Source organism: Habropoda laboriosa, unplaced genomic scaffold (assembly GCF_001263275.1).
Source record: "Habropoda laboriosa isolate 0110345459 unplaced genomic scaffold, ASM126327v1 scaffold11, whole genome shotgun sequence".
In the NCBI taxonomy this organism is placed as follows: Eukaryota; Metazoa; Arthropoda; class Insecta; order Hymenoptera; family Apidae; genus Habropoda; species Habropoda laboriosa.
The window spans coordinates 2,186,788-2,213,035 of record NW_017100150.1 but is presented as its reverse complement, the minus strand read 5'-3'; the positions used below and the strand labels follow the sequence as shown (position 1 = coordinate 2,213,035).

The 26,248-nt window shown below is 35.6% G+C and overlaps 2 protein-coding genes across 2 annotated transcripts in view; one reads left to right on the top strand and one right to left on the bottom strand.

The window, feature by feature from the left end:
• The window catches only part of LOC108574693, a 53,792-nt gene extending 37,581 nt beyond the window's left edge, over positions 1-16,211 (top strand). The window contains exons 6-7 of the mRNA XM_017937320.1: positions 5,791-6,003; positions 15,121-16,211. Of these exons, the coding sequence (XP_017792809.1) occupies positions 5,791-6,003; positions 15,121-15,231 (324 nt within the window). The 3' untranslated portion in view covers positions 15,232-16,211. The remainder of the gene's footprint in view (positions 1-5,790; positions 6,004-15,120) is intronic.
• An 8,878-nt stretch (positions 16,212-25,089) lies between these two features.
• Positions 25,090-26,248, bottom strand: part of LOC108574681 (protein farnesyltransferase/geranylgeranyltransferase type-1 subunit alpha) — a 1,558-nt gene continuing 399 nt past the window's right edge. Inside the window, 5 exon segments of the mRNA XM_017937309.1 lie at positions 25,090-25,218; positions 25,290-25,473; positions 25,550-25,750; positions 25,878-26,050; positions 26,053-26,183. Coding sequence (XP_017792798.1) covers positions 25,090-25,218; positions 25,290-25,473; positions 25,550-25,750; positions 25,878-26,050; positions 26,053-26,183 — 818 coding nt within the window.

Genomic DNA, 26,248 nt, shown 5'->3' with positions numbered 1-26,248 from the left:
AAGTTCATTGTCCCTTGTTACTTCGTTCTCCGTGAATTCCTTGTCTTTCGCCGAGGAGGTTCTTAAATAATGACTGCAATATGGGGAAAAACGTGCTCAAAGGGAATTGTAATTTGCAGAATTGAAGTGGTGCGAATTATCGGTTAGTTTCGAAGCTTGTGCGTTGCAGGGTTTAAGAGGTTCAACCTTTACAATCAGCTATTTCTACTTTTCATCGATTGGTAAATTGTCAAGTCTATTTACCGATATCCCGCCAGGCTATGTACTTATGAGTTGTATTATACAATATTGTGCGGTAGGAATACTTCCTTCTGATCGATTCCCTCTGGCTACCGCGTTGAGTAGAGAATCGGATATTCAGGCGGGTTGTAAATGATTCCTTTAGATGTGAACTGTGTTTGAACTGTTTGAAATCTTTTTCAACGCATTTTGAAGTAACGTGTGACTACGTAGAGATATTTGTATATTGCAAACGGCGAAAGCTGAATAACGATTGGTTCATTTTGATTATAGAGAGGGAAAGTTGTGTAAGGGTAGACCAACCCATTAGTGGAACGTTGGTGGAAGAACGATGACGATGAGCTATAGGTAGATGAGTTTCCAACGGTGATGCCTTGGAGGAGGCTGAATGTGAACAAGGGTGCATTCGTTTGCCCTGTTGCACCACCGAAATGAATTGTAGGGATTATTTTAGGAAAATCTCGAGTGAGTGGGGTGCAGACGCAGGAGTGGTTTGCAGGGATCTTGGAGACTTTTATTCTTCCACTATCCACCTTTCCCTCTCTCTCTTTCACACTCACTCACTCATTATCTTATTCTCTCTCTCCCCTTTTCTCTCGGTGTATTCCTCTCTCTCCCTTTTTCTCTCAGTCTCTTCCTTGCATCCTCTCGCGATACTCCCAAGTGCTCCGTCCCAAACACTCTTCCCTCGGTCACGCTTCAAACTCCAAGCAGCATACTCTGACAAACTTCCATTCCCACATAATTGTATCGCCTTCTCGAAATTAAAAATTTCAAGAGTTAACAACAAGTGAACCAACGAAGTTGGACCAACATGAAACGGAACCCTTAATTAGAAGCTTTCTTGTTTTCCCTGAAAGTTTGGAGAACGCGATTCGTTTGACGAAAACCACCGGTTCAAAGCCGAACCAAACTTCAATCCTCGTCCCGAGGAGACACGAACGTCAGTTTGTAACACTTCTTTCTGATACAGTCGAGGAGTAAAGGGGAGAGATTATAACGATGAAATTGATGCGACGGGTAAGAAAAGTCATGAAAGTCGGGTAAGAGCTTCGACATGTCTTTTCTCTGCTCCTGCCCTGCCCCCCTCAGACTTACAATAAAGGATACGGCTTGTTCTTGACGTCGAGTAGGAAGGGATTGTGAAAGGTGCGACAAGCGTAGAGGTATCGCTTACGTGCTTCTAAGGACGTGTTTTCCTCCGTAGGGAGTGAGAAGGGTAGCGTTGAAGGTGGGAACATCTCTTCCACTATCGAGGATTCAAAGGATTGAGTATAGGGAACAGTGTGTTTGGTATCGTTGCGAAGGAATGTCTTTTTCTTAGCTGGTCCTTTTGTACAGAGATCGTAAGCTTAGAGTTCTTGACAAGAAAAAAGTGCTTGCCTTTGTACTTATTAATACACTTGCCACGGTTAAGGGTGTTCTATTCCTGTCGTAACCTTTGCTTGGTGACCATGTGCCTGTAAAAGTATTCTCATAAAAATATTGTCACATTACTGCACAATATTATTACCATATTTAAAATATTATTAATTTATATACATAGGAACCATTTAGAAGCCAAAATGACTAACTCTGTCCAACTAAATTTATTAAATTTTCTTCATTTACCAAAATTAGAAGAATATAGAAAAGTGGAATTAATCATTTGTGCTTCTCAGTGGATCATGTAGTATCTAGATCGCGAACGATATCTTAGAGATCTTCGTTTTACGTCCATTTTTCGTCTAAATTTTGGTATTTATATTTTGGTATCCAACGTATAAAAATTACGTCGTTAAGACGGTTCTAAGATAATTCTAAAGCCAGCGCATGGCGCTTGGCAGCGCCTCGTTTCAAAGATATCTTGATTTGTAACACTGGACGCCTCGTTCGGACGTCTTTTGGACATCTTTTGGCTTTTACTCGACGTCTTTAAGTCGTTCTCAAGACGTCCGTATGCTATCTGGGGTAATAGTGCGTGTCACGTTCTGGATTTAAAAACTCGTTCGCAATTGCTGCCTGTAATATTGGGCAGCTTGTTCAGAATTCTGGAACGAGGAGTAGAATCGATACTAACGAGTCGCTTTAGTGCATGTTTAGAGATACAGAATTCTACGTATCTCGCATCCAAAAATGTAGAATTTGTTCATTTGTTAATGAATCAACAAACATTGCTTTCGCTAAAATTATAAACGTTAAAAGTTGCACAAAAAAATTGTAACATTTCATCTGCAGCGGTAACAATAAAAATTCCAAGTGCAGTATTATACATTTTACTTAATAATATTTTAAACGTGGTATAAAACGGTTGGTAAGAGAAATGCTAATAAATAATTAACCAGAAATTTTCCATTTTAAAGTACTAATTATTTATTCACGCTGGTCTTTCATATTCTTCCTTTTTTTCGGGCGAAGTGTTCAACGTGAAAATATACATTTCAGTATTCTGCTGGCGTTCTGCTTTTGATATCAGTAGCACGAGAACTAAATTTTAAACGTTAAATGCTAGCTGCAGCGTGAATTTCATGGCATTATAAAATTTTCGACTAGCTGTGTAGTTTCCCTTTATAAAACTTTCCTCTTCATTTTCCAAAAATTCCACCTCTCGTTCGCCTTCTCCATTTTCTTTCCTTTATCGCTTGCGCTTGTTGACGCCCTTTTCGCTAAATCCAATTTACTACCTTAGAAATGCTCTTTAATCCAAAAAAAAAAAAAAACAAACATTAACGACGCATATTCCGATCTGGTATTCTTTGAAACCGAGAAAAAAAGCCGCTTATCTTGACGAGCACTCACGTTTGTCTCTTCAAGCTGTTTCGCAAGAGAGCAGTTTATCAAAAAGGAGGAAATTCCCTTGGAATTAAAAAGTTGCCCCGAGTATCGCGATAGGGGACGAGATGAGATAAGATAGAAATAATTAAAATTGTCGTCGACGTATGCAAGTAACAATTTGAAATAATAGTTAAGCGCTAGTTCGATCGTTTCGCGAGCCACTTGCACGCGTGATATGCACACTTTATGTTTGGCTAACAAACTAGAAGCTGCTTGCGCGCGAGTATGCTTTCATTTCGGAACGAGTTTCTGGGTCGTAAGTTGGCGAACTGGTGTTAAAGTTTATTACTCATGGGACAACGTATTATCTGCTGTTACCATTGGACAATTAATTATCACGTGATTAAATGGAATTTTCGCGTGTGCTCTTTGATTTCGCCTCGCTGCCTTTCTCGAATCTGGGAAAACGAAATTATGCGAAAATCGTACCGCGACACCGGAATTTGTCACATTAATCGTTCGGTGTCTCGAGAATTCTCTAACAAGCAGGTGTTTGTTGCACGTTGAAAAAACTTTAGTCGTTGCTTGCGGAAAATAATTTATGCAGAATATGTCGAAATTTTTAATAATAATAAATACATATACACTCTCTATGAAAAGCGTGTTCGTGAACTTCACTAGAAATTATTTAGCGTTGTATAATTTCTACGAAGAAGGTAGTAAATAAAATAATATGTACGTTATTATATTTATTGTATTTAGTGGAATGAAAAATAATTTACGTTACTACGTTTATTTTATTTAACGCAAAGAAGAAGAATTTACGTTCGTTTGTTAAAAATTAAACTAAGGAAGAAGAGTAACTTCTGAAAATTTGATCGAAATTGGGGATTGTCACTTCCAGAAGTTCCCCTCTGAGTGTAATTCTACATCTTCTTTAGACTCACCTTTTAAATGTAATCTCACTTCGGCAAACAGCGAAGCATCTGAAACCTAAGCATCTCAACTGTTTGATTTCCTAATAAAAATGATCCGAATGGTATTACTACGAGCACCGATACGAGAATAGATTTGAAACGTTACCGTAGTGGTCTGATTCAATAAAGTAATTCCCAGAACAATACACTGCTTCAAGTATCAATAGATTTCCCAATTAAACGGCGCATCATTAGTTGCAATCTCGAATGTAGGGTATCGTGCAAGCGAAACGAAGGAGTAAATCGAATTTTAACAATGGGACACGTGCTTAACTCACAGTAACCTATTTAAACTTTGATCTGTCGTATTATTAACTTAACCTACTACTGACACTCACAACTAGACTGCAGATTTGTCTCGATTTGTAGAAAATTTCAAGACACGAAAATACACGGAATGCACGTAAACAAGAATATAGAAGTAAACCCGAAATATAGTACTCTATTTTCTTTTTCATTATTTTCGTGAAAATATCAGCGGTTCAATGCAAAAGTGGTGTAAGCGAAATTTTTGCCTATTCGATTTAGCACCACGTCTCGAAAGCTCAACCTTCGTTCTGTTTCGCGCAGCAGTGGTGTGAGTATGTCTTCATTAGTTTCTCGGTGGATGGCAATGACGTGGACGCTATATGCAAGAATGGTGTAAGTCGGTCTTTGATGCGAGATAAATGACATTGGACTTCTGGATTTCGAAGAAGTGAGCGACGAATAAGAGCTTGACGTTATCGCTGTTCACGAGGTTTCTGTGCCCATGCTGTGCAGTATTTTTCGATTTATATTCGTGACAATGTAAACCACATTTTGTTCATTCTTTTTTAATAATTCGTCTGGTAATTAACAGCGTTTGAGTGCCGATGGAATTCGGCATCGAAATGTGCCACCGCATCGAGCCAAGAAGTGTAAATTTTACTCTATTTCTTACAAACTGTCTATTTTCGACAAAATTGAATAAAAATCCTGCACATAATCAATTTTGCCTTTGTTTCGTGTTATGTCCAAACAGTCGTATTCAGTGAAAATGTCGAAAACGAAATTTTTGTAATTTTTCGACATGAATTTTGGGTCAGATTTCTGAAACAACCCGTGGCACTCAAACGGTTAATAAAGCAGTCGCTAATCTAAACAGATCCCTCTTTTATCACATCTAACAATAATTATCTTCCCGGTTCGCACGAAAATAGTGTGAATCGGAAGAATATTGAACAGAATGATTATATATACACTACTGGCCAAAAATTTGGAATCACCTGCCAATTTACGTCAATATTGAATCCGCTATTAATTCTTTATTGATTTGAAATTGATGTTGTGGAGATCAATGGCGAGTGGAAAAATTCGTTAAAAAATTATTACAAGTGCTAACTCTTTTTTCGAGAATTTTGGTGCAACTTGCAATGCATAGTGATTCCAAACATCTGGCCGGTAGTGTACACTTAATTTTCGGGGCAAAATGGCATTATTAGGTTAAGGTGTAACTACACAGAGGCTTGCATAAAAGAGATTTAACATTCGTTCATATTCCTGAATTTTATAGAACTTTTACTTTAACCCTCGATATCCAGAAATCGCCTTTTGTCACTTACACCATTTTCGCGTTAAAAAACGGTTCGTACGAATTTTTGCATAAAAATGTATAATCCACTCGCAATATTTCCATGTCCACAAACATTCTTTCCTCTTTCGATTTTCAACTGTGAAAAGTGTATATCTGAACGACCGCTAAAAACGTAATTTCCGGAAGTACACCGATAAATTATACGCAAAGAGAGGGACGAAGTATCTGACACTAAAATGGGCAATTTTATTTTTCATGTTGCAGGACTTCGTCACGGGTCTGAGTATACTGTCTCGTGGTTCCATCGACGAAAAACTACGCTGGACATTTTCCCTTTATGATATCAACGGCGACGGCTGCATCACGAGGGAGGAAATGACGGACATCGTGACAGCTGTATACGAGCTGATGGGGAAATTTGCTGATCCGAATTTGGACCACGAGGGAGTACGCGAGAAAGTAGATCGAATGTTCCAGGTACGAAGTTTTCATACTTTTATCTATACACAAGGTAAAAGAATTTCAAGCAAAAGTGTAGGTACAGCCTCTGACTTTATTGCAAAGTAGAGCAAAGTATATAAGAGTGGTTGATTTCCCTTTTTCGCATTCGATTATCTGAAATTTGGGTTTTGCAGCGGTGAAGGTGTTAATTAGGAATTAATTGCAAATTCTGATTCTATGTGAAGTTCTTGCCAAAGCGTGATTTTCAATTGCAAATTGTGTTTCTATGTGAAATTCTCGTTAAACTGTGATTTTTAATTGCAAATTGTAATTTTATGTGAGATGCTTATGAAATCGTGAGTATTTATCGAAGAGTGAAATTCCATTTTCAAATAACGATCTTCAGAGCTACAAAAAATTTTATATTTCACATATTTCGAATAAATGACGGATCTATCTTAATTATTCTAATACTTCAAGAGTAGTTAATATTTATCAAATATGATTTTTTTAAATACTGACTTTTACACTAACATGAAATATTTAATTTCAATTCTTATTTTCTACCATTAAACTAATACACAAGAGTACATAATCGCTTACCTTTAGCACTAAAAGAATTTAAGTGACATTTTTCACAGTTGCTAGAAAATATCTCAAGATACAAAATTTTAATTTTGCATTGTAATTCTTCTTTTTCCGTTTTATTTTCCAAATTTACTAAAAAAGCAAAAGTGTCAGGCTCTATATTTTTAATTTTCCTTATTAGCATATTCAATCTTATTTAAAATAAGAAAATTAGTTTCACGATAAGCAATTTATTTTATAATGAAAAACACACTCACACACACGATAACATAGATGTTACTTCAAAGAAAAATTGCTTCATTTTATTTTCAATAATCTCTGGCAAATTTGACTCAAAATACTTCACAAGTGTATGTGCAAAATGTACAAAAGGATATCAGTTGTACCGCTAAACATTCGAATTGCTTTTTTTCTGAAAAATTCATCGAGTAGCTTACAATTGAGGCTCCAGTATATTACGGTAGCTGGAAAAATCGAAGAGCTGCTCGATGAGCTTTCATCGCAGAATGTAACAAAAGACAGAAAATTCCCACAGGCTTTGACAAGATTGTTTGTTCGCTTTGACGAAGGAAAACGAGTGGCTACTCGTAAAGCACCCATCAGCTTCAATGATACAAGAATAAGCCCTTCTTTTTAACAACTGTCACACTGTTAGCCGCGAATAAAAGACAACGAGATTCATTTTACAGAGACCAATTTTATGAATATCTTCGATCCGATACAAACGAGTCAATTCTTTCCTCTATCTTGAGACGTACTAAATTTCAAGCGGTCTCTTTTCCTTTTTCCCTACTGCAGAAAGGGTAGAATTGAAAGGTAGCTGCGTATAAAAAATTATACACAACTTTTAACAATGTCTAATTTAAAAGGAAATTTTCTTAAATAAATAGAGCATAAAGAATATTAATTTTTTTTTTAAATTCAGTTTTAACGTCGCGTTTGGAGTAAATATATAAAAAATTCGATTTTATTAGAGAACATTAAGTCCAGTAGAAAGGAGAATACTTTCAGTATCAAAATATATAATTCGATAATAAAATATTTTACTTATTTGCTGCTTTACTTAGTTTCCATGTTTGATCAGATTTGCAAATAAAAATGTTGAAAGACTCGCCAAAAGAAAAGCGCAAGGTAAATTCGTATTACCAGAAATTAGATTTTATTATAGAACATTAAGTCCCTTAGAAAGCAGAATACTTTCAGTATTAACAATTGTACGCCCCATATTTGCTTTTATTTTCGTGAAATATTTTCAGGAAAAAAGTTACAAAAAAAATATCGCTATAGTCCTACCTTCGAAAAAACTTTTGCATATTTTTCGCACCTCGATTTTCGATTAGAAAAAAATGGCAAAGAAATTGCAAGAAATACGACACATAGGTACACACATGTACAATTTACAAGTGAATAAATTACTACACAATTCGATAGTAAAATATTTGACATACTTTCTCTGTACACTAAGTATTATCTAATCATTTCGATGTAGCTTCCCTATTTGACAAAATTTGAAGCGCAAAGAGGAAACGTTAAAAAATTCTGCAAAATGAAAAATGCAACGTGGATCCATTGGTAAAACTGTACACGAAATACAAGGGTAAACGGCTTATTTATGGCTGCCGATTTTCGTGCTCAGATATGAATGCACATACATACATGTATACATTACACAAAGTGGCAAGAGAACTAACGGACAAAGAAGAGAGGACAGGTAGGAAGGAAACTACTAGAGTGCAATTCTGACACGGAATCGCATTGTAAAACTTGCAGTCACGTACAACTCCTTCGTGCAAGAACTTTAATTATGTATAATTAACTGGGAGCTTCAGTTTTCAAAAGGCTTCGACATACGCAAACATTCAACGTTATGTAGGTATTACTTCGTATCCGATGATTTTACAACTTTACGGTGGAAACGTGAAATTGAACCGTGAGTAGGAATTATTCGTTTAAACTTGGCTTTATAGTAAAAAATGTTGAAGATACGGGAGAATTCGATTTCGTAATTCTAGCCTGAAGTGTCATTATTTAGGTTCTCTTAGAGATTTTTTTGCAGAGAAAGTATGAGACTTTTAGTATCGACTTTTTTTTCACACGTGTTCATTTACATTTGAGGAATACTCGCTATTTTTTTCAAGTGAAAATAGTCCAAATTGACTGAATTATAAATTATTTAGTACGGTCCTTTAAAAAAAAAGTGTTCTACTGGCTGACACGATTTCGGGCTATTTTGCTTATCTGAAACGAAAAAGCTAAAAAGAGTCTCGATTAGAGCGAGTGTGGTTAATAACTATTATGTGAACCAGGATAAAAAAGAAGTCGATTTTTTTAAAGGTCTACACTGTAATACTCAAGTATGTTGAATAAAATCTTGAAATATTGCTTTCATTAAATTCGAAAGATTACAAAAATTGGGCAGGTATCAAGAGTGCGATATAACTGTTCGAACCAAACACAAGATCGTACTTTTCAACCTTAACGTATGAAAATCTTCAAAAGTAGCAATTTGATTAATCTAAATTTTTCGGGAAATTCATACTTTCCGTAAAAATGTGATTTCTCTGCTTTAAAGAAAGAAAACAGCTAGAAACTAAGAACTGTAACACGAAGCAATGGTCATATTTCCAAGATAAAAGATTCCAAAAGATAAATCCTATTTTATATCGTACACTAAACTTTGTTTAAACGTAAAAGCGCTTATTTCCAATTTGCTTTGTTAATCCGTAGGAGTAAATTTCTTTCTAAGGTTTCGAAGATGCAAAAAGCAAAGCGAATCGGTGTTTGTCATAGTTCTGTATGTCGTTTTGCTAACATTAGCGCGTGCAGCCATAGATTAATCGATGTAGGACAAACATGAAAGAGGTAAAGAGGGGCGCGACATAAGAGGAAACGACTTTTTCGAGACTTAAACGACCTTTTAGCAAGCTTCTCATCCCATTAAGTTCGTAAAACAAATTTCTTGCAACGATGTCCTCGTTTTCTCGCTATGCAACGATTGTAAATCAAACAGCCTGGGAAAGAATGCAGGCAGATGGAAGAGGGAAGTGACAAATGGCAGTAGAATTAATTTTCACAGAGAAATAAGAATAACAAATAATTTGAAAAATAATTGTATCCCCTTGTAATGCCATGGGACTTGGAAGTTACGTATCCATTTATCTCCATTCTATAGTCTCGTTTTATTCAATTTTGTTATAATAATTACAATTTACAAATTCACAATTTTTCTGCAGTAATTATTTTTTACTTTCATTCTGGTGTCTCCCACGAGAATGTAAAATTGTAGCCAACCATAATTTTACTTCTCATGAACGAAGAAAAATCAGGTTATAGAGGGTTAAAGTAAAGAGAATGAACACGTTAACGACAAATCACGACAGACAGAAGCGTAAATTTTGCGCAAATTTTTCTAATTATTGCGAAATGGAACGCTGGAATATAATTTCACCGGGATATAAAATTAACTGATATATTCGAGATTGAATAAAACGCAGATAATCTTCTGCACCGGGTATCGCGGAAACTGCGAAAGAAATTGAACATATACACTACCGGCCGAAACTTTGGAATCACCTGCCGATTTATATTAATATTGAATCCGCTACTGATTCTTTATTGATTTGAAATTGATGTTGTGGAGATCAGCAGCACTTTATCTCATCTCGATTGATTTGAATGATAAAAAATTCGTTGGCAAATTATTATACCATTTTTGGGGAATTTTTGTGCAACTTGCAATGCGCAGTGATTCCAAAAATTTGGCCGGCAGTGTAAGGATACAGAATGTTAACGTCAGCATTCTGACATTTCCATTATTCTGGAAGTGTTATGAAATTCGTGCTCAATTTGTAAATACTTTCGTTCAGTTGACAGTGGAAAGATGAATGAAACTTCATCTCATTTCAGAAAATATCGATTATAAATGTAAATTCATACACTCATTTTTAACAAAACAAAAAAATTCTCCTTCAGATTACTCGCAGTAGCTCGTGATATCTTCTAAGATTACCAGAAATTCATATTTCGTGCAATAGATTTTCAAAAAATATCAATAATGACAGAATTCCAGAATAGTTTGCAAACATTTGGAACATTGGAGAAGCTGTAACGCTTTCAAAACTGGCAAATTCTTTCTTACATATTCTAGAAAACATAAACTGATTTGCTCGTCACGTCACCGTCCACCCAGCAAATTTACTATAACAAACACAGATCCTTAACGAGCAAAGTTTGCTGGTCCAGGAATCGTTAAGAAGCAAGTTGTCAGTCAGTCTGTTAGTTAATGCTTCAAAGGGTGCTGAAAGTGAGTTGCAGTGCAAACCTGCAGAGACAAACTACCCTAAACGAAATATCGCGAACCATCGCTAAATCCTACTCTCCTTCGATAACTGATGATGAACACGTGCATACGCATTAAACTTGTTAATCCTTTCATCGTTATCGGCTTTCATCTGTAAACGCTTTGAAAATCTCCTCGTACCACTGTGCTACTGCCACTTTTTTCCCCTGAATTCAATGGTTAATTTTACCCTTTGCGTACTTCCATTCTGATCGAATAAAATCGACTTTGAAAGACTTTGCGGGCACGATTGAGTGTCTATCGTTTGCCACGCGCGTCGTTCGCTGAAATCTGCCCCTGTGAAAGGGTTAAACGTACACACATAGAGTGAACAGCACGTACACGCACGCACACGTGCAAAGAGAGATGAACAAATGGAGAATTTTAATAACGAAGTGGGAGACGCAGGTTGCATTGAAACTCCTCTGACACCTCTGTCCTAACAGTGCTTTTTTCTTCTCACACACACATATACCGGAGGTTGAACGAACAACGGTGATGCTTCGGTGACGCGATGAGATCAATCGGTGCTAATTAATCAGGGAGAAAGCAGATGTAACTGATACGAGCCACATGCAGTTCGTTATCCCGTATAGGCTTTTAATTAAAAACGAGCGACGTATAAACCGTAGAGAATGGATCACGGTGAAATCAGTTCCATTGTTTCTGAAAACCACCTGCCGAACTTTCGAGAGCTCTTTATACCCAGTCAAACATGTGGTTCGTGATGTATTTAAAAACAGGGTCAAGCGGATTCAATGATGCGCAAATAAGTTCGGAACGGTTATTCGCGGCGATGAATAATGTCGGGAAACTTTAAATAAACGAAGATACCTGCCTTACCTCGAACGGTGTATGTATTTCGATATTTTCTGTTCTTAATTGAGAAATTTTATATTTGAAGTAACCTTGTTGCTATGTGTTTGTTGTTCGAGTCTTTTGGTGAACTTCTTTATGTTTGCGAATTAATTAGCGATAACGTTTCAATCAGATGCGGTGAGCATTTGAAGTTACTTCAATGATAACGTTATTTTTCAATTTTAACAATGAAATTAAGAAACTTTTAAAATAATCCTATTTTTAACTAAACTTTCAGTTCAAATAAAAGGGCACTCGTTCTGTATCATTTTTCTAACGAAAGCAGGTCTTTGTGCGATTTTAGGTAACAATTGAGCCACTCAGAGGCCAAAGTGACTAACTCCGTGAAATAAAATTGACTAAATTTCTTTTATTTATGAAAAATTAAGCACCAAGCATGTGCCTCGATACTAAAATTGGAAGAATATAAAAAAGTGGAGTTAATCATTTTGCCTTCTGAGTGGCTCAATTATAGTAAATCGTTTAGTCAAATCTACGCAAGTACAAAGAAGTACGCATACAATTTTAAAAAATAAACTTAGTAAACTATCGATATAATACCAATTGCTATTAAATTCTCGTTTCAATTTATTTTTCATGTCACGAACATTTTCAATATCGTTCAATAACGTCGCGCTCCTCTCCAGCCACAAAGAAATTTAACCCTTTCGTGACCAAAGAGACGCACACGTCGCACTCCAGTACTCCCACGAAAATTCATCTCAATTCGGTATTAATTAGTTACAAACTCTATGATCGGTAACCAAATTTCAAAAAAAAAAAAAAAAAATTGTGAGAAATGTAAAAGAAAATACACTTTGGTCGCGAAAGGGTTGAAAGGTAATAACCACCTGATTCGCTCGTGCAAAATCATGGTAACGGTGTTTTAGACCATACGTGATTCAATCTTACGACTACACGAAGCACTGTCGATAGTACTTTGTACTACGTATGAAGTTCTTGAAAATAAGCAGTAGGTGGTACTCATAGTATTCGATTCCTGCAGTTTGCGAAACACGACCTCAGTTTGCACACGACCTTTGTAGATACAATCCTTTTGTCTTCCAACATCGCTGTTAGAATACTAATGAGTACCGACGTTTTCACTGCGAACGGTAACCATACCTACTTTGAATTTTCCTTTCAACCAAAGTACCAACAATTGCTACTAACACAAAAGTTCTTACGAACTGGTTCAGAATTCTCCGTAACAGTAATTAGTTTATTTAGAAATTTCGTCTGTGGAATAATATATATAATTTCGATGTGTTAACGAGCGATGTGCGGATGAATGCTTTCGTTCAATTGCTGCAGCTTTCGTTATACACGCTGTTCCACCTAATTTACATAGATACCTCGAATAAATTCGACAAATTCTACATTGCGCGTTGTTCACTTTTTCGATAATATTAATTCTGCAAAATACGAAACCTTGCAACAATACAAAAAGCCTGTAAATATGCGTAGAAATGGTACCGAATCGGGTAAATACACCGTGGGTCATGTTCATTTTATTTGATTCGCTCGTCAGGAACGTGTACCGTCAAATTTTATCATCCATATTAATTGAAAATAAAATTTCCACGAATTTTTAGTACTCGCTGTGTATATTACAATTTAGGACGAGGAAGAAATCCTTTTCACATGTTGGAAGGTTGAAAGGAGAGAGAGAGAAATTGAAAACTAAAGTTCTGTTCGTTGAGATTTTTTCCATTAAACGTGGAAATTCTTCTTGATGCCGGAAGTATGCTCTTTTTCGCATTGAAAAATATTAGAAAACACAAAATTTTGCGCCATTCTGTGTAGTAATTGATTACACATCCTTGATCCTTAATTAAAAGGATTACTCGGTCGAACTAAAAAGGGGACGTAAAATAGGATACAAATTGAAGCGACAAAAGTAAGCTGTACATTTCCTTCTGTAATGGTTAAATCGATCGAAATGCGCGTGGGTATAAATACAGAAGCTTGGGCAACAATTTCGCGCCCGGCCTCGATAACCGCAATTAACGTAAATGTAAGTGTTGAGCTGCCATAACAAATTATCGCTTGTCGTTAAACGTGATTTCAATTAATCCGGAGCAACAGAACGTGCTAATGAATCCTCGTTTCCTTCGTATAACTGCTACAGGCAATGCTCGACGAGAGAGACAGTGGGCGGCGATGATTTTGCAATTCGCGCGCTTCCTACTAATAGATTTGCCATTGTACCGATCTAAATTTTCATACGTGCGTAGAACGCGCGCAACAATAACCAACTTTCGCCTGTATTATCCCTCTAAGGGGGATTCGAACCGACAAATTATGTCAATAACTGGACTATAATTACCGGTCGGTAATGCAACGGTATCAATCGTCCTGATTTCAATGTCTATTCATGGATCAAAATACTACCCAGGCGTATTTCTATAATTGTCGAGGATGGATCACGTGAAGCAGGCCACGTAATTATCTTCGCTAAAGTTGCACCGGTGAGAGAGAATTTTTGAGGTTGAGTTTGAAGAGTATATTTTTCGATGGAGGAAATGGGAGAAACGATAGGAAGTTTCACGTTTGATTTGCAATTCTAGAGTTTATGGTCAGTTTGAATGCAAATTAATGTCATTATTATCACGTTACGTGAAGAAGGATAGGTGATCTTGAGAAAGAAACAGAAAAATGGCCTTCGAAGGTATTTAAATTAAGTATGAATCGATTCTGGTACCACTGTAGCTAGAGAAGATAATTAAGCGACCTGTTTTACACATAATGCAACAAAGAATACCCTTTGCTTCGGGGAATCAAGTGTTTTTGAACGCAAAGATGAAATTTTATTTAATGGAATATGGGCAAATTTGTCATGTGAAAAGGAAGGATCGAAACTATTTTATATTTAGTAAATTTGAAAGCTGCTGTTAATATTTCCGACTACAAGCAAAAGTGCAACAAGTATCAATTTTGTCCAAACACTACATAGGACAATCCCTGAATCCTTGAACAAACAGAATTGTACAATTGTCTGAACGAAAGAAAACGTAAATCTTTAGATACACAATACTTACACCAATTGTCCCAATTTTTCCAACATAGAAAATCATCAACTACGAGAAAAATGCAAGAAACATCAGTTTCATCCAAACACTGTGCACAAGATAATCCTCGAACAAACAGAATTGTACAATTATCTACAAAAAAAAAATCCTTAAACACATTTGCACCGTTGTTTCAGTTTTTCTTTCTTATTTCGCGACACAGAAAATCATACGCTACAAGAGAAACGCGAGCAACTCAGAATTTTATCCAAACACTGTGCACAAGACAATCCGCGAACAAACAGGCTTGTACAATTATCCGAAAAAAACGCGCGTAAATATTTGCGACTGTTGCAGAAAATGGATGGGAACAAAGACGGAGTAGTGACGTTGTCGGAATTTTTAGAGGCGTGTAGCGCTGATCCGGATATTTCGACGAGTATGGCAGCTCTGGACACGGCCTTCTGACACTCGGTGCGACCACAGTACACACCATGGACCTGAAGAGATTCTGTCGATTTCGAAATAAATCGCTCAACGTTGTACCTTACCTCTTGGACCAGGGGAAAGAATTTTCCGCAAAGGTGTATTACGAAGATCCCAAGCGACAGAGAACACGACACACTCGCGTTTACGTGTGCGAATTTCCGGAGTCGACGCGTCTCGGGGGGAAGGGAAACGATGTAGATTTTTTGCTGTAATTTGTTCGAACACGGGTAAGAGTGTGTTAGTCGCGTTTAGAAAACGAGAAAACCAAAAAATAGGGGGAAAAGCGAAACGACACGTCGCGTCGCGTCGCCTTTTTTTCGGCCAAAACGATTCAAACATCGAACGATACGCAGAAATTGATCTACCCGCTGCAAAAAAAAAAACAAAAAAAAACAAAAAAAAAAGAGAAACAGGTCGAAGAAAGCGCGGGAAATTCTCGCGACGAGTAGAGAGAGATTGCCCTTTCGAGATTCGTAGTTTCTAGTTTTGTCCAGTATGCGCGTATCGCTAGAGTACGAGAGATGATTAGACGAGGGAAGATTAAGCAAACAATGAAAAACCGCAAAAATAACGAAACAGAAGAAAGATACTATATCGATGGTTAGTAGTTGCGATCCGTTTTGCAGTAGTTCATTTTTGAGAATCGCGCGCTACAAACGATGAATGAAAGATAAATGCAAATTCAGAGAAACGAACAGAATATACACGGAAAGATTCGTAACGACGAGGCCAAGAGAGATGTTGGTGTTCAATTGAACGAGCAAAATACGAATTGTAATTTTGGTGCAGTACCACCACAGTGCGTCTTAAAAATAGAGAGAAACGACGAAATTTTTCCAGTGCATCTTCGAACGCGAAGAAGTGAGCGTACGGTAAACTATTTGACACTCAGTTATAACAATCGTACGCGGCATAGTTCGTGCCAAAAAACAAAAAACAAAAAAAAAAAATATATTTGTATAGAGGGAGAGAAAACGATGGAAAGCGCGGATATTCGTGTGAATTATTTGTATGAAAATAATTGAGCTTAGCTTACAATTATTTTCGCTTTTACGATACCTTTTGTTTAGAAACGAGGAAAAAACGAATACGAACAAGATAAGTGTACTCTCACGTTTTTAGCGACATGTTTTATATCCCAGAGGAAACGCAACATGCACGGTATTGTAACATGAATTCTTAATGATCTAACAATAATAACGTAGTCTAGTTTTCTACGACAACCATATTTTTTTATGACGATATCGTTTGTCACGTCGGAACCTTAGTGATTAAATTTCCAAATTTCGTTTCAACGGTATCCAGTCCGGTATAGCGATTAAGCGCTGCTTAAAATGAAGGAGGCAAGGAGGCGAAACAAGGCTATATTGATTTATTTATCACGAGAAGGCATGTTAGATTTTATATAATTGCGTAGCACAGAAACGAAGAAAGCAAACTCGAGGTAGAGACTCGAATTGAATTGAAGGAAAATGATAAACGGTTCTAGACTTTATCCGGTGATCTAGCAACGCGATCAAATTCTCGATCACCGATAGATTTTCAGTTGCACAACGAGACATTGTGGCAAAGCGGAAGTGCATGGTCGAGTGTCGTCGTACGTTAAAAACGGGTAGCAGTAGAAGAGATCTTTCGGTACGAACGATTTTTAACCGTAAACGAACGCGCGCGAATCGGTGTGCTTAAGAAAGATTGAAGAAACACTCGTCGGGTGGAAATGGAACCGACGATAATGTGAAGAGACGAAGAGATAGAAAGGGGTGGGGGGGAACACAGAAGTAATTAGCATGAGACGTAGAAAGTATAAAAGAAAAGTATCGTAAAACTTGCTAGAGCAGCTGGTCATGTTGAGCGGGATTCGTTGTTTCTAGTACGTAAGTGAGTAGATTAAGCGATATTATAAAAATATTTATTTTTGTGACAGGTAAGTGAATTATTAATCGCGGTAAGAATTTAGCTCGTAAAGACTGCGTGCTGCTAAAGAGAGAGAACAAACGAGTAGAGAGAAATTGGGGAGAGAGATTGACGAGAGAGACAGAGAGAGAGAGAGAGGAAAGGTGAGAGAACAGGTGTAACGGTCTGTTGATTTCCCATTCGAAAGATCAGAGAACCCACGAATACCGAATTTTATTGTAATTACTAACGTTTTGCAATGACTGGACCAAAGCGTCCGCAACGGGCAATGCCGATTTACCCGAGCGAAATATATATTTAATCATTTTCCATCACTGCCTTCTTCTGATTAACTGTAAATAAGGGTTTGGTGTACTTGGACGAACGGGACGAGAAAAAAAACCATAGTTCGATGCGTTCAAACGAAACGAGAGACAGGGGGAGAGAGAGAGAAATAAAATATTGGAAGGTTGAAGTTCAGAGAGTGATTATGAGAGACCGCACGTGAATATTTTTCTTTCAGATTTTCGTCGTACATTTTCCTCCACACAACGCGTTATTGCCAGCCGCGAGGAAACCGTAGCTTCTATTCTATCCGAATCCTCCGTTATAGTTTCTTTCTTAGTTTGTTGACAAAGCAGCACGATGCGCCGATAACGAATTTTATGGCTGGAACGGACGAACGAGAGAATCGTTCGGAACGAATAAGAAAATTTCAAGGGGACGGACGAAAAAAAAATGAAAAAAAAGAAGAAGTCAGAGAGATATGGAAATATAGATTTTAGGCACGACGAAATACCGGATATAGAAGTTTCTCCGATTTTTAGCAGCGCCTACACCTTAGAACGTAAGATTTGCGTAGAGAAAGTGAGTTAAGCGTTGTCAAAACGTTGTCTCGTATCAATTCGATCACTACCGCATGTCTTTGAAGTTACTGAAGTAAGTATAGGAAAGACAAAAAATGGAACGGAGAAATTATGTTGATATTTTCAACTTTGATTCAATGTTAAATTTAGATGTCAGAAGAGAAGCATGAAACATTCCACGTTCGTACTGTTGATCGAGGATAGGGTATGTCTGATACGTTGATAGATTCCAGTTTTCTAGACTTTCCCAGGCGAAATATCTCGCGGATAAATTTTTGTCCATTCTATTATTCCAACGAGATATCGTTCGTTTTGCTGAAGTTGTCTTTCGGACGAGATTTCTCGCGTGTCTTTTCGCTGGGACGCAAAATAACTTGTGCAAAGAACGAAGTAGGTCGGAATTTATTCGCGAGATATCTCGAACGCAAAATTTTTCGGTAACTTGATGATTTTCTTTTGAGGGAAAATTATTAGAAATTTTGTAGTAAAATTTGTTTCGTAGATGATTTCTGTTATTTCTAAAATCGCGATCCCGTTATGTCATATTAGTTCTGTCCTATTTAGTCAACGCGCGTATAGAACTACATGCACACGTACACGAATACAAACAGGTAGGAAGTTTGGTAAAAGAAAATACCCGAACTGGTGTCGGAAAATTTGTTTTTATTCTCAATTGAAGTGTAGATCTCTGTAATATCTGTACACTGTTGATGATATCATTTCTTCACTTCTATTTAGAAACACTTTTGGGAATCCCCAGATCTGCTTTCCAATTTTCTCTTACCTCTTGGATCGTTTGAAAAGTCTTCCTTTTATCGAGCTTTTCAATTTTTCATAGGAAAAACAGTTGTACAAGACCAAGTTAAATGAGTATGCTGGATAGAGAATGAAGATGTCTTTGTTCCTCTTCGAAAACCTGAGACTGTATACCTCAATAAGTTCCATGCTAACAATCACCGGGGTAAAGGATATTAAATTACAAAGCCGCTGTAAGTCTTAAGGGAAATAACTTTTTGATACAAACTCAGCTCAAGTTAACTCAGAAATCGTGACATCGTATCACATTACCAGTTTCCTCTCTTGAACGTTGGTGGAAAGAGATATTAATATTTATTAAATATTCAATATTTCACACGTTTTTAGTATTTTGAGTATTAAATATTTTGCACATTTTTAATATTTTAAGTATTAAATATTAAACATTCAACAAATTTTAAGTATTAAATATTTTAAATTTTAATGTGTTATATATTTCTAATATTTTTAACATTAAACGTTTTGTATATTCTTAATACTTCAAGTATCCAATATTTCTTACGTATTTTCAATATTTTCAATATTCAATATTTAATAAATCTTAAACTACAGACACAGTCGGGATATTTTTCTTATCAAACTCGACACACATCCACACACACACACGCACACGCACACGTACATAGACACATTATCGCTAACAGTGAATTGTCTCATCTTACTTATAGCGTGTCTAGAGACTTGCGTCTGTAAAATCTTACATTTACGATTAGAAAGCCCTGACCGATAGTTGAAAATTATTGTACCCGGTCCGTTAGCCGAAATTATCACATACGTGTTTGACGTGTCTTTTAGAACACCTTGGCAACTGAGGTAACGCGTAAAAATGAAAAAGTATTCGGAAAGAATTAGAAAGAGAAAAAAGAAATAGAGCTCATGATAAATTTCAATTAAATTGGCGATCTCACTGAACACAAGCATTGAATTGTGACATTGTATGTAAGTACAAGTTAGATACACGCGTGAAACACACGATACATCACAGGTAACTTATCAGATACTTAGAAATCTTCTTCTTCTTCTTCTCCCAAGCAACATAACAAAGCAGAGTATTTTTCTGGTATTTTCCTAAGGACCAGAATTCGTATTTTCTAAAGCGTGATCAAGGGAAAATACCGAGGACGATTTTCTTTTAAGTTCACCAATGTAGACAATAAGAAACAGATTCGAAGTAACGTTCGTGTTGAAAATCGTTTATTAGGACATGCATCTCTCGCACTTAAACGGTCATTTTTTCGTTTCGTCGAATTTCACGGATACAGACGACAAATAGAATGTCTTTCCTGACGTGAGCATACAAAAGTAGAAGATACAAATAAAACTGACTTCGGGAAAAATTTGGAAAATGTAGAAAACCGTTGAACGATTCGAAATAAACAATCCGCAAAATTTCTACGTACTGTACATCTTCCAGAGATATTTTCAAACAGAGTTAAATATCATTGAAACCTCTCTGTTCGATGTATTTCAAATCACTTGAAAATTTCGGTAATTTTTCCATCGAGCGAGGAATAATTCTCGAGATTTGCAGGACTTCGTAAATTTATCTACGAAGTATGGAAAATCAAACGATAAAAGGGAAAGATAATAGGCAGGTTAACCCGTTCTTATCTATAAATGCTCGAAAGCACGTTCAATTGGAAAATTTGCTTTTCGGGGATTAAAGGAGGCCGAGGGGGGGGAACACTGAAGCGCGGTGAATCCACTTAGCGGAGGCATTAAGGTCGTTTGAATTTTTTTAAATGCCACGTGGTGTACTTTTATCTAGAGAATGATAAAGAGACGAGTTCAATGACCCCGTATGTTGTACGATTTTATTGGGAAATTGTGAAAATACACGGACGATATGTAAGTGAAGTCGGTAGGAACGCGTTTGATGGACCGGCGTATGCATCTTGCGACAAATATTTTAATATTTCAATGTCCTATCGTTCTGTAGAAAAAAAAAAACAAGTGTATACCACTCGCCATTTTAAAATTTGACCCTAGGTTGACCTTAATATCTCCACTAAGGGAATTTCAAATTTTAGTATTCCCCTTCGCTTCCTTTAATCCCCCAAAAGCAAATTTTCCAATTCGCCGTATTTTCCCAATTACAAGCGTTTACAGATTAAATAGGTCATCCCTCGTATATATATTTAAAATAATTGAGAAGATTTCAAATCGACACTACATGTGAAATCTGATTTTCAGTACATTAATTGGTGTCAGAATATTTATTGTCGGAACTACGTTCATTGTACGTGGAAAATATCCCATCGACATATTTCTTCATTTTTATAGAAATGAACTTGCAGAAATTTGTAAATTCTAACTTTAAAAGTCACCAAGGAGTTCAATTTCTTTCTAATTACAGAAATCGTTGCGTACAATGAACAGCTTTTCCGGATTGGTTGCACGTTAAACGACAAAAGGATCCGCGAGGGGTACAAAATGCATGTAATTATCTCGTCTATTTTAAACGTAGGCCGTATTATATTCGGATAGGATTCAACGATCTATCTTCTCTATACGAAAATCTATCTTCTTCTCGATAGCTAGTCGCATCTTTATGGAGAATATTTTCGGTGGTATCTACTAGATGTAGTATTGTAACTGCTAAATAGACAGAGAGATCGAAAGGGGATTGATCCGTGCAAAGGGCTCGATGTTCCGGAAAAAAAGGCGAAATGGGGTGGTGGAAAAATGTTTAAAAGGGTCATTGAGCCGTTCACGGTCTCGGCATCAATACTTAAAGAGAATTATTAAATAGAACTATGGAAGATTATGGTCAGGCTAAGCTTTTACTGGCTGACAGATGGTCCAATCGTATAGATTACCTATTCATTAAGAACAATATTAAGGGGCTATATCTAACTAGAGATCCGAGGGACGAGATGCAACTTCAGAATTTCTTCTCTTTTCCTTTTTGAATACAGATGAAAATTAAATTGGAACTTTTCTTAATTAAACGTTCCCGTATTTTTATTAAAAACGTTTGTAATTGTAGGAGGTATCGTTACCAAAGTAAGGCGACATTCGTTCTTCGTGAACTCGCTAATGAACACTGTTCAAGCCAAACTAAGTACCTAAAGACGAGAAAAAAAAAAGATGCAAGGTATTTTAAAAATAAATGGAACGTATAATATAGTCTTTAACGAACTTCAATTTTTTATTACTCTTTTTGTTACAAAATAAGGGCTGTTTGAGTGAAATGTTTTACTAGGACGTCGGCCATTTTGTTTGAAATTATAATTTCTAAGAACTAATGCAACGGTTCTAAGAATGTCCCGCTTGAATTTCAAGCGAGTGGATGAATTATTTCCGAAGATATCGATGTCCGCCGACTTGGAGGAACCTACTTTGAGAAATAACAGGTTTAAAGTCGGGTTGTACGCGTCCTGTTTCGCTCAAACTCCTTAAACTCCGTTAATCTTCGACGCATTAGTCTGAAATTGTCAGCGCACGTTCCTGAAATATCGGAGGTTCTTGAATGTTGTAAGAATCGGAAAATCAATGTTTGTTGGACACCTCTACGTAGATGTAACCTCTTAAACGAGGACATTAAAATGTAGCCTGACTGTGTTACACGGCGCACGAAAACCCGTATGACGAAAGCTATTACGCATTTTGCAACCGAGAAATTCGAGAAATAAATTTCCGTTTGATTTCTTCTTCTTTTTTTTTTTTTTCTTTTTGCGAGATGTAACGTTCATTTCGACGCGTACTTTTAAGCTTTCACGATCTACGATCCCAATTAGGTAAAACGCAAACGTTTCAAAAAAGTCTCGAAGATTTCGATAAATGTAAAATTGAAATTTGAAAGAAATTGAAACGCGTACCGCAACGAATGTTAATGTCGATACATTGATCGTTATTTTTCTCACGCGGAACAGGGAATTTCAGGGTGAATGAAGATACCAAATTTCGATTTGTTATATTTCAAATTTATTGTAAAAGAAATTCATTTGTACAATGTGAATCTTAATCGGTACGAAAAGTGACAATTGACGTAGATTTCTTCAGGAGGTAGGCGTTTCTCACAATCGGTCGAATCTTGAGTTTCACGACGAGAGTGTACAAGTTGCAGTGTTTCCAAGTGTTTTAACACCGGGGGAAAAAAAAAAGGTAATTCACTCGAAGCGTTCTATAAGATTAAATAACTTCACGTACACGTGGAGGAAGTTCAAGTAATCATACGTTTTTCATTATTGAGCAGCGTTAGTATCGATCTTTTCAAAGTAACCTACGTACACCTTGAATTAATCATTTCTCACTTCTATTAAATATTCATCGCTGAGATGAGATGCGATTTTTCAGGCTCCGTGTGCTAATCACAGCAAGTTGACAAAAATGAGAAAAAAAAGAACAAAAAAAGAATAAATAAATAAATAAAACAGAATATATCTACTTATACAACATGTTAAACGTGAAGGAATTTAAACAAAGAGGAAAAAAATGAGAGAAAGTGGTAAAAAATATTCATATGATGGTATATTTTCAATGTAAAGCAAGTGTATATGTAATATATTCGTGGTAAAACTACGTATATCTCGTAGCTTTAATGTACCAGGCGAAAGCGATCCTCTTTACGAACGCAAATTTCAAAAAAAAAAACAAAAAAAAACCGTTGCAAAATCTGACACGCAGGCGAATTCATATTTTTCATTTTAACGCCGTACAAGAGGATTTGTTTTCGATCGGTACAAGCATGTAATCGGACTATTCGTTTGAATGTTGATTGTTAACTGTTAGGATAGAGAAATTTAAGAAAACATGCCCTGTCTACAAGCATCGTGCATCGGGTATATCTGTTTTGTTGCATACAGGATTCTGTTGAATCGATTAAATTTACCTATTAAAATGAAACATTCGTTGTTACTTTAGTCACGTTAGATATATATGTTCTTGGAAACTTTGATTCATACGATATATGTAATAATCTTTCCACGTGTCACATACCGCAATATATATTGACATTTAAAAAGATTAATATTACTTTATTGTTTACACATATCGTCAAAAAAATTTGTGTCATGTATAATATCGATTATTCTATTAAAAACTTACAATATTACACCAGGCGTCTGGAGTCAATACCCACCAAATCCATTTCTTGTTTTAACTGTTTATTTGGAAGGTTCGTTGTTTATCGTGTAACCGACAAAGTCAAGCGAACTTGGCGTGCTTTGCCTTTGAGTGTCTCATACGCACTTGTACCAATATAAATGTTGTTAATTACAATTCTTCTAATCCCGCAATTAACATATTAATAACTGCGAATACTTTGGTTTCATTTGTATATCGGAATAATAATGCATTAGATTTTATTCACTTCTAATGTCATATGGAAAGGTTGCCCTTATTAAGTACTGAATTTGTAACTTTGTTTGATTTTGCGTAAGGAAGTGTATGCATATACTTCTTTAATTTATTTGTATCTTTCTTCAAGAAAATTTTAAATTATAATCAACTTTTCGGAAATGTAATTTAACGCAGGATGGAGTGTGTTTGTAATTTGTTCCAAAGGTGAATTGTTTAATTTGAGGATTACAGTCACTGCCATTGCTTATTTGCAACGAACTTTAGTTTTCGCATTAGAAATTTTGATACTGCCTGGAAGGGGTAACCATTAATATTGAACGAAGTTATATCAACGAAACATTTAAGTTCGTACTTACTGAAGTAAATTAAAGCTTTAAAGACGCACGAAAATATTTTTAGCGGTAAAATCATCGTTTGAAACGCTGCGTTCACAATGAATTTAATTATGAGAAAACCTAAATACTGATATAATTAATACCATAATTAATTATTGTACTATACTTGAAAGTGTGTAACTATTTTATAAATAAATACATAATCAATATTCGTCGTTTTATACCGTTTTTCTAACATTTTATTTACAAAAGACAAGGTACTAATACCTGAAAGAAAAAGTATACTTTGTAAAAGTCATTACCATTTTATTTTTTCCATCCATATTTACACAACTTACTTTATTTCTTATTATATTTAAAAATATTGCATAGAATACTATGAAATTTTTTTTTTCATGGTATTGTATATACTATTCTGTATATACTAACTGTTATTCTTAATGTGATACATAATAATATTGGTTAAAATACATTATCAAATTCCATGAACAATATTTTTTGTTAATATATTCACTGTCATTTCAACATAGAAATAGATGACACACAGTTCTTTTCAAGTATAAAGATTACAATATATTATAAGATTGTGTTTTTATAAAAAATGTGAAGTAGTCTACATACTTTTAAACCGCCTGACAAGACTCTGATTTCGTGAAAGATTCTGATTTCAATTTATTTGACAACTTGTAAGCAATATACTGCCAGTATTTCCTTCTTATTTTATCATGTTTCTCAGATAATTCTATACACAGCTAAAATTAAATGTAATTGTAAATAACATTAATAACTTACAAATATACAAATAAATATAAGAAAATAATACCTTAAGAGCATTATTAATATGAAATATTGAATTTGGTGATTCATCTGATATTGATCTTTCATCACAAATATCAATAATACATGCCAGTAAGTGACTGGTACGGAAACCATCATGGTATAGCTCTTCACATTTCCTTCTTACTTTCTCATTACAGCCCAAACCTCTGCTATCATTCACCAAAACACTAAAATGTAGTACATAAGACATATTTTAATTAATTTGTAGCTATTAGTCATATAGAAAATGATCATCAACAGTACCCTCTAAGGTAATTCCAAGCACTTTCATTGCCTTTCACTAACTGTATTTTATTCAAGGTGTAATCAATTTCCCTATCAATTATATTTTGTTCAAATTCCGTTGTATTACTTATTACAAAATAACGTTGATTCCAAGCAGAATTGTTCCGAACATCTTGATCCAATAATTCTTCTACATACTTCAATTCCTCATCGAACAAACTGCATATTATATAACATAAAAAACATTTATTATATCAGAAACAGCAGATTTAATGCAATAAATATATACAAATTATTAATGTTTAAATTAGAATTTAAAAAACAAAACAAAACAAGATGTACTAACTTAAACTTTTTTATGCACCATTGACGATGCTGCCAAACATGGTAATTCTTTGCATCTTTTTTTAACATATTTTCTGTAAATTCTAATTCTCCACTAGCATCTTGAAGGAATTCAACAATAACTTTTCTATGATGCCAAACTTGATAGTTTTTAGAATTATATTATATTATTTTTTTTCTCTCCTATATTGCCATACTGTGTAATTTGCTGGATTAAGCCTGATACAATCTTCTGTTAAAGCTAATGTACGCTCTGACTTTTCACCAGATTTTAGAATAGCTCTGAAATAATCATATGCACTCTGAACTGAAAACAGTAATGAAGTATTAGTAAATAGAAATATTAGAAAAATAAGGGAATTATTACAAGTC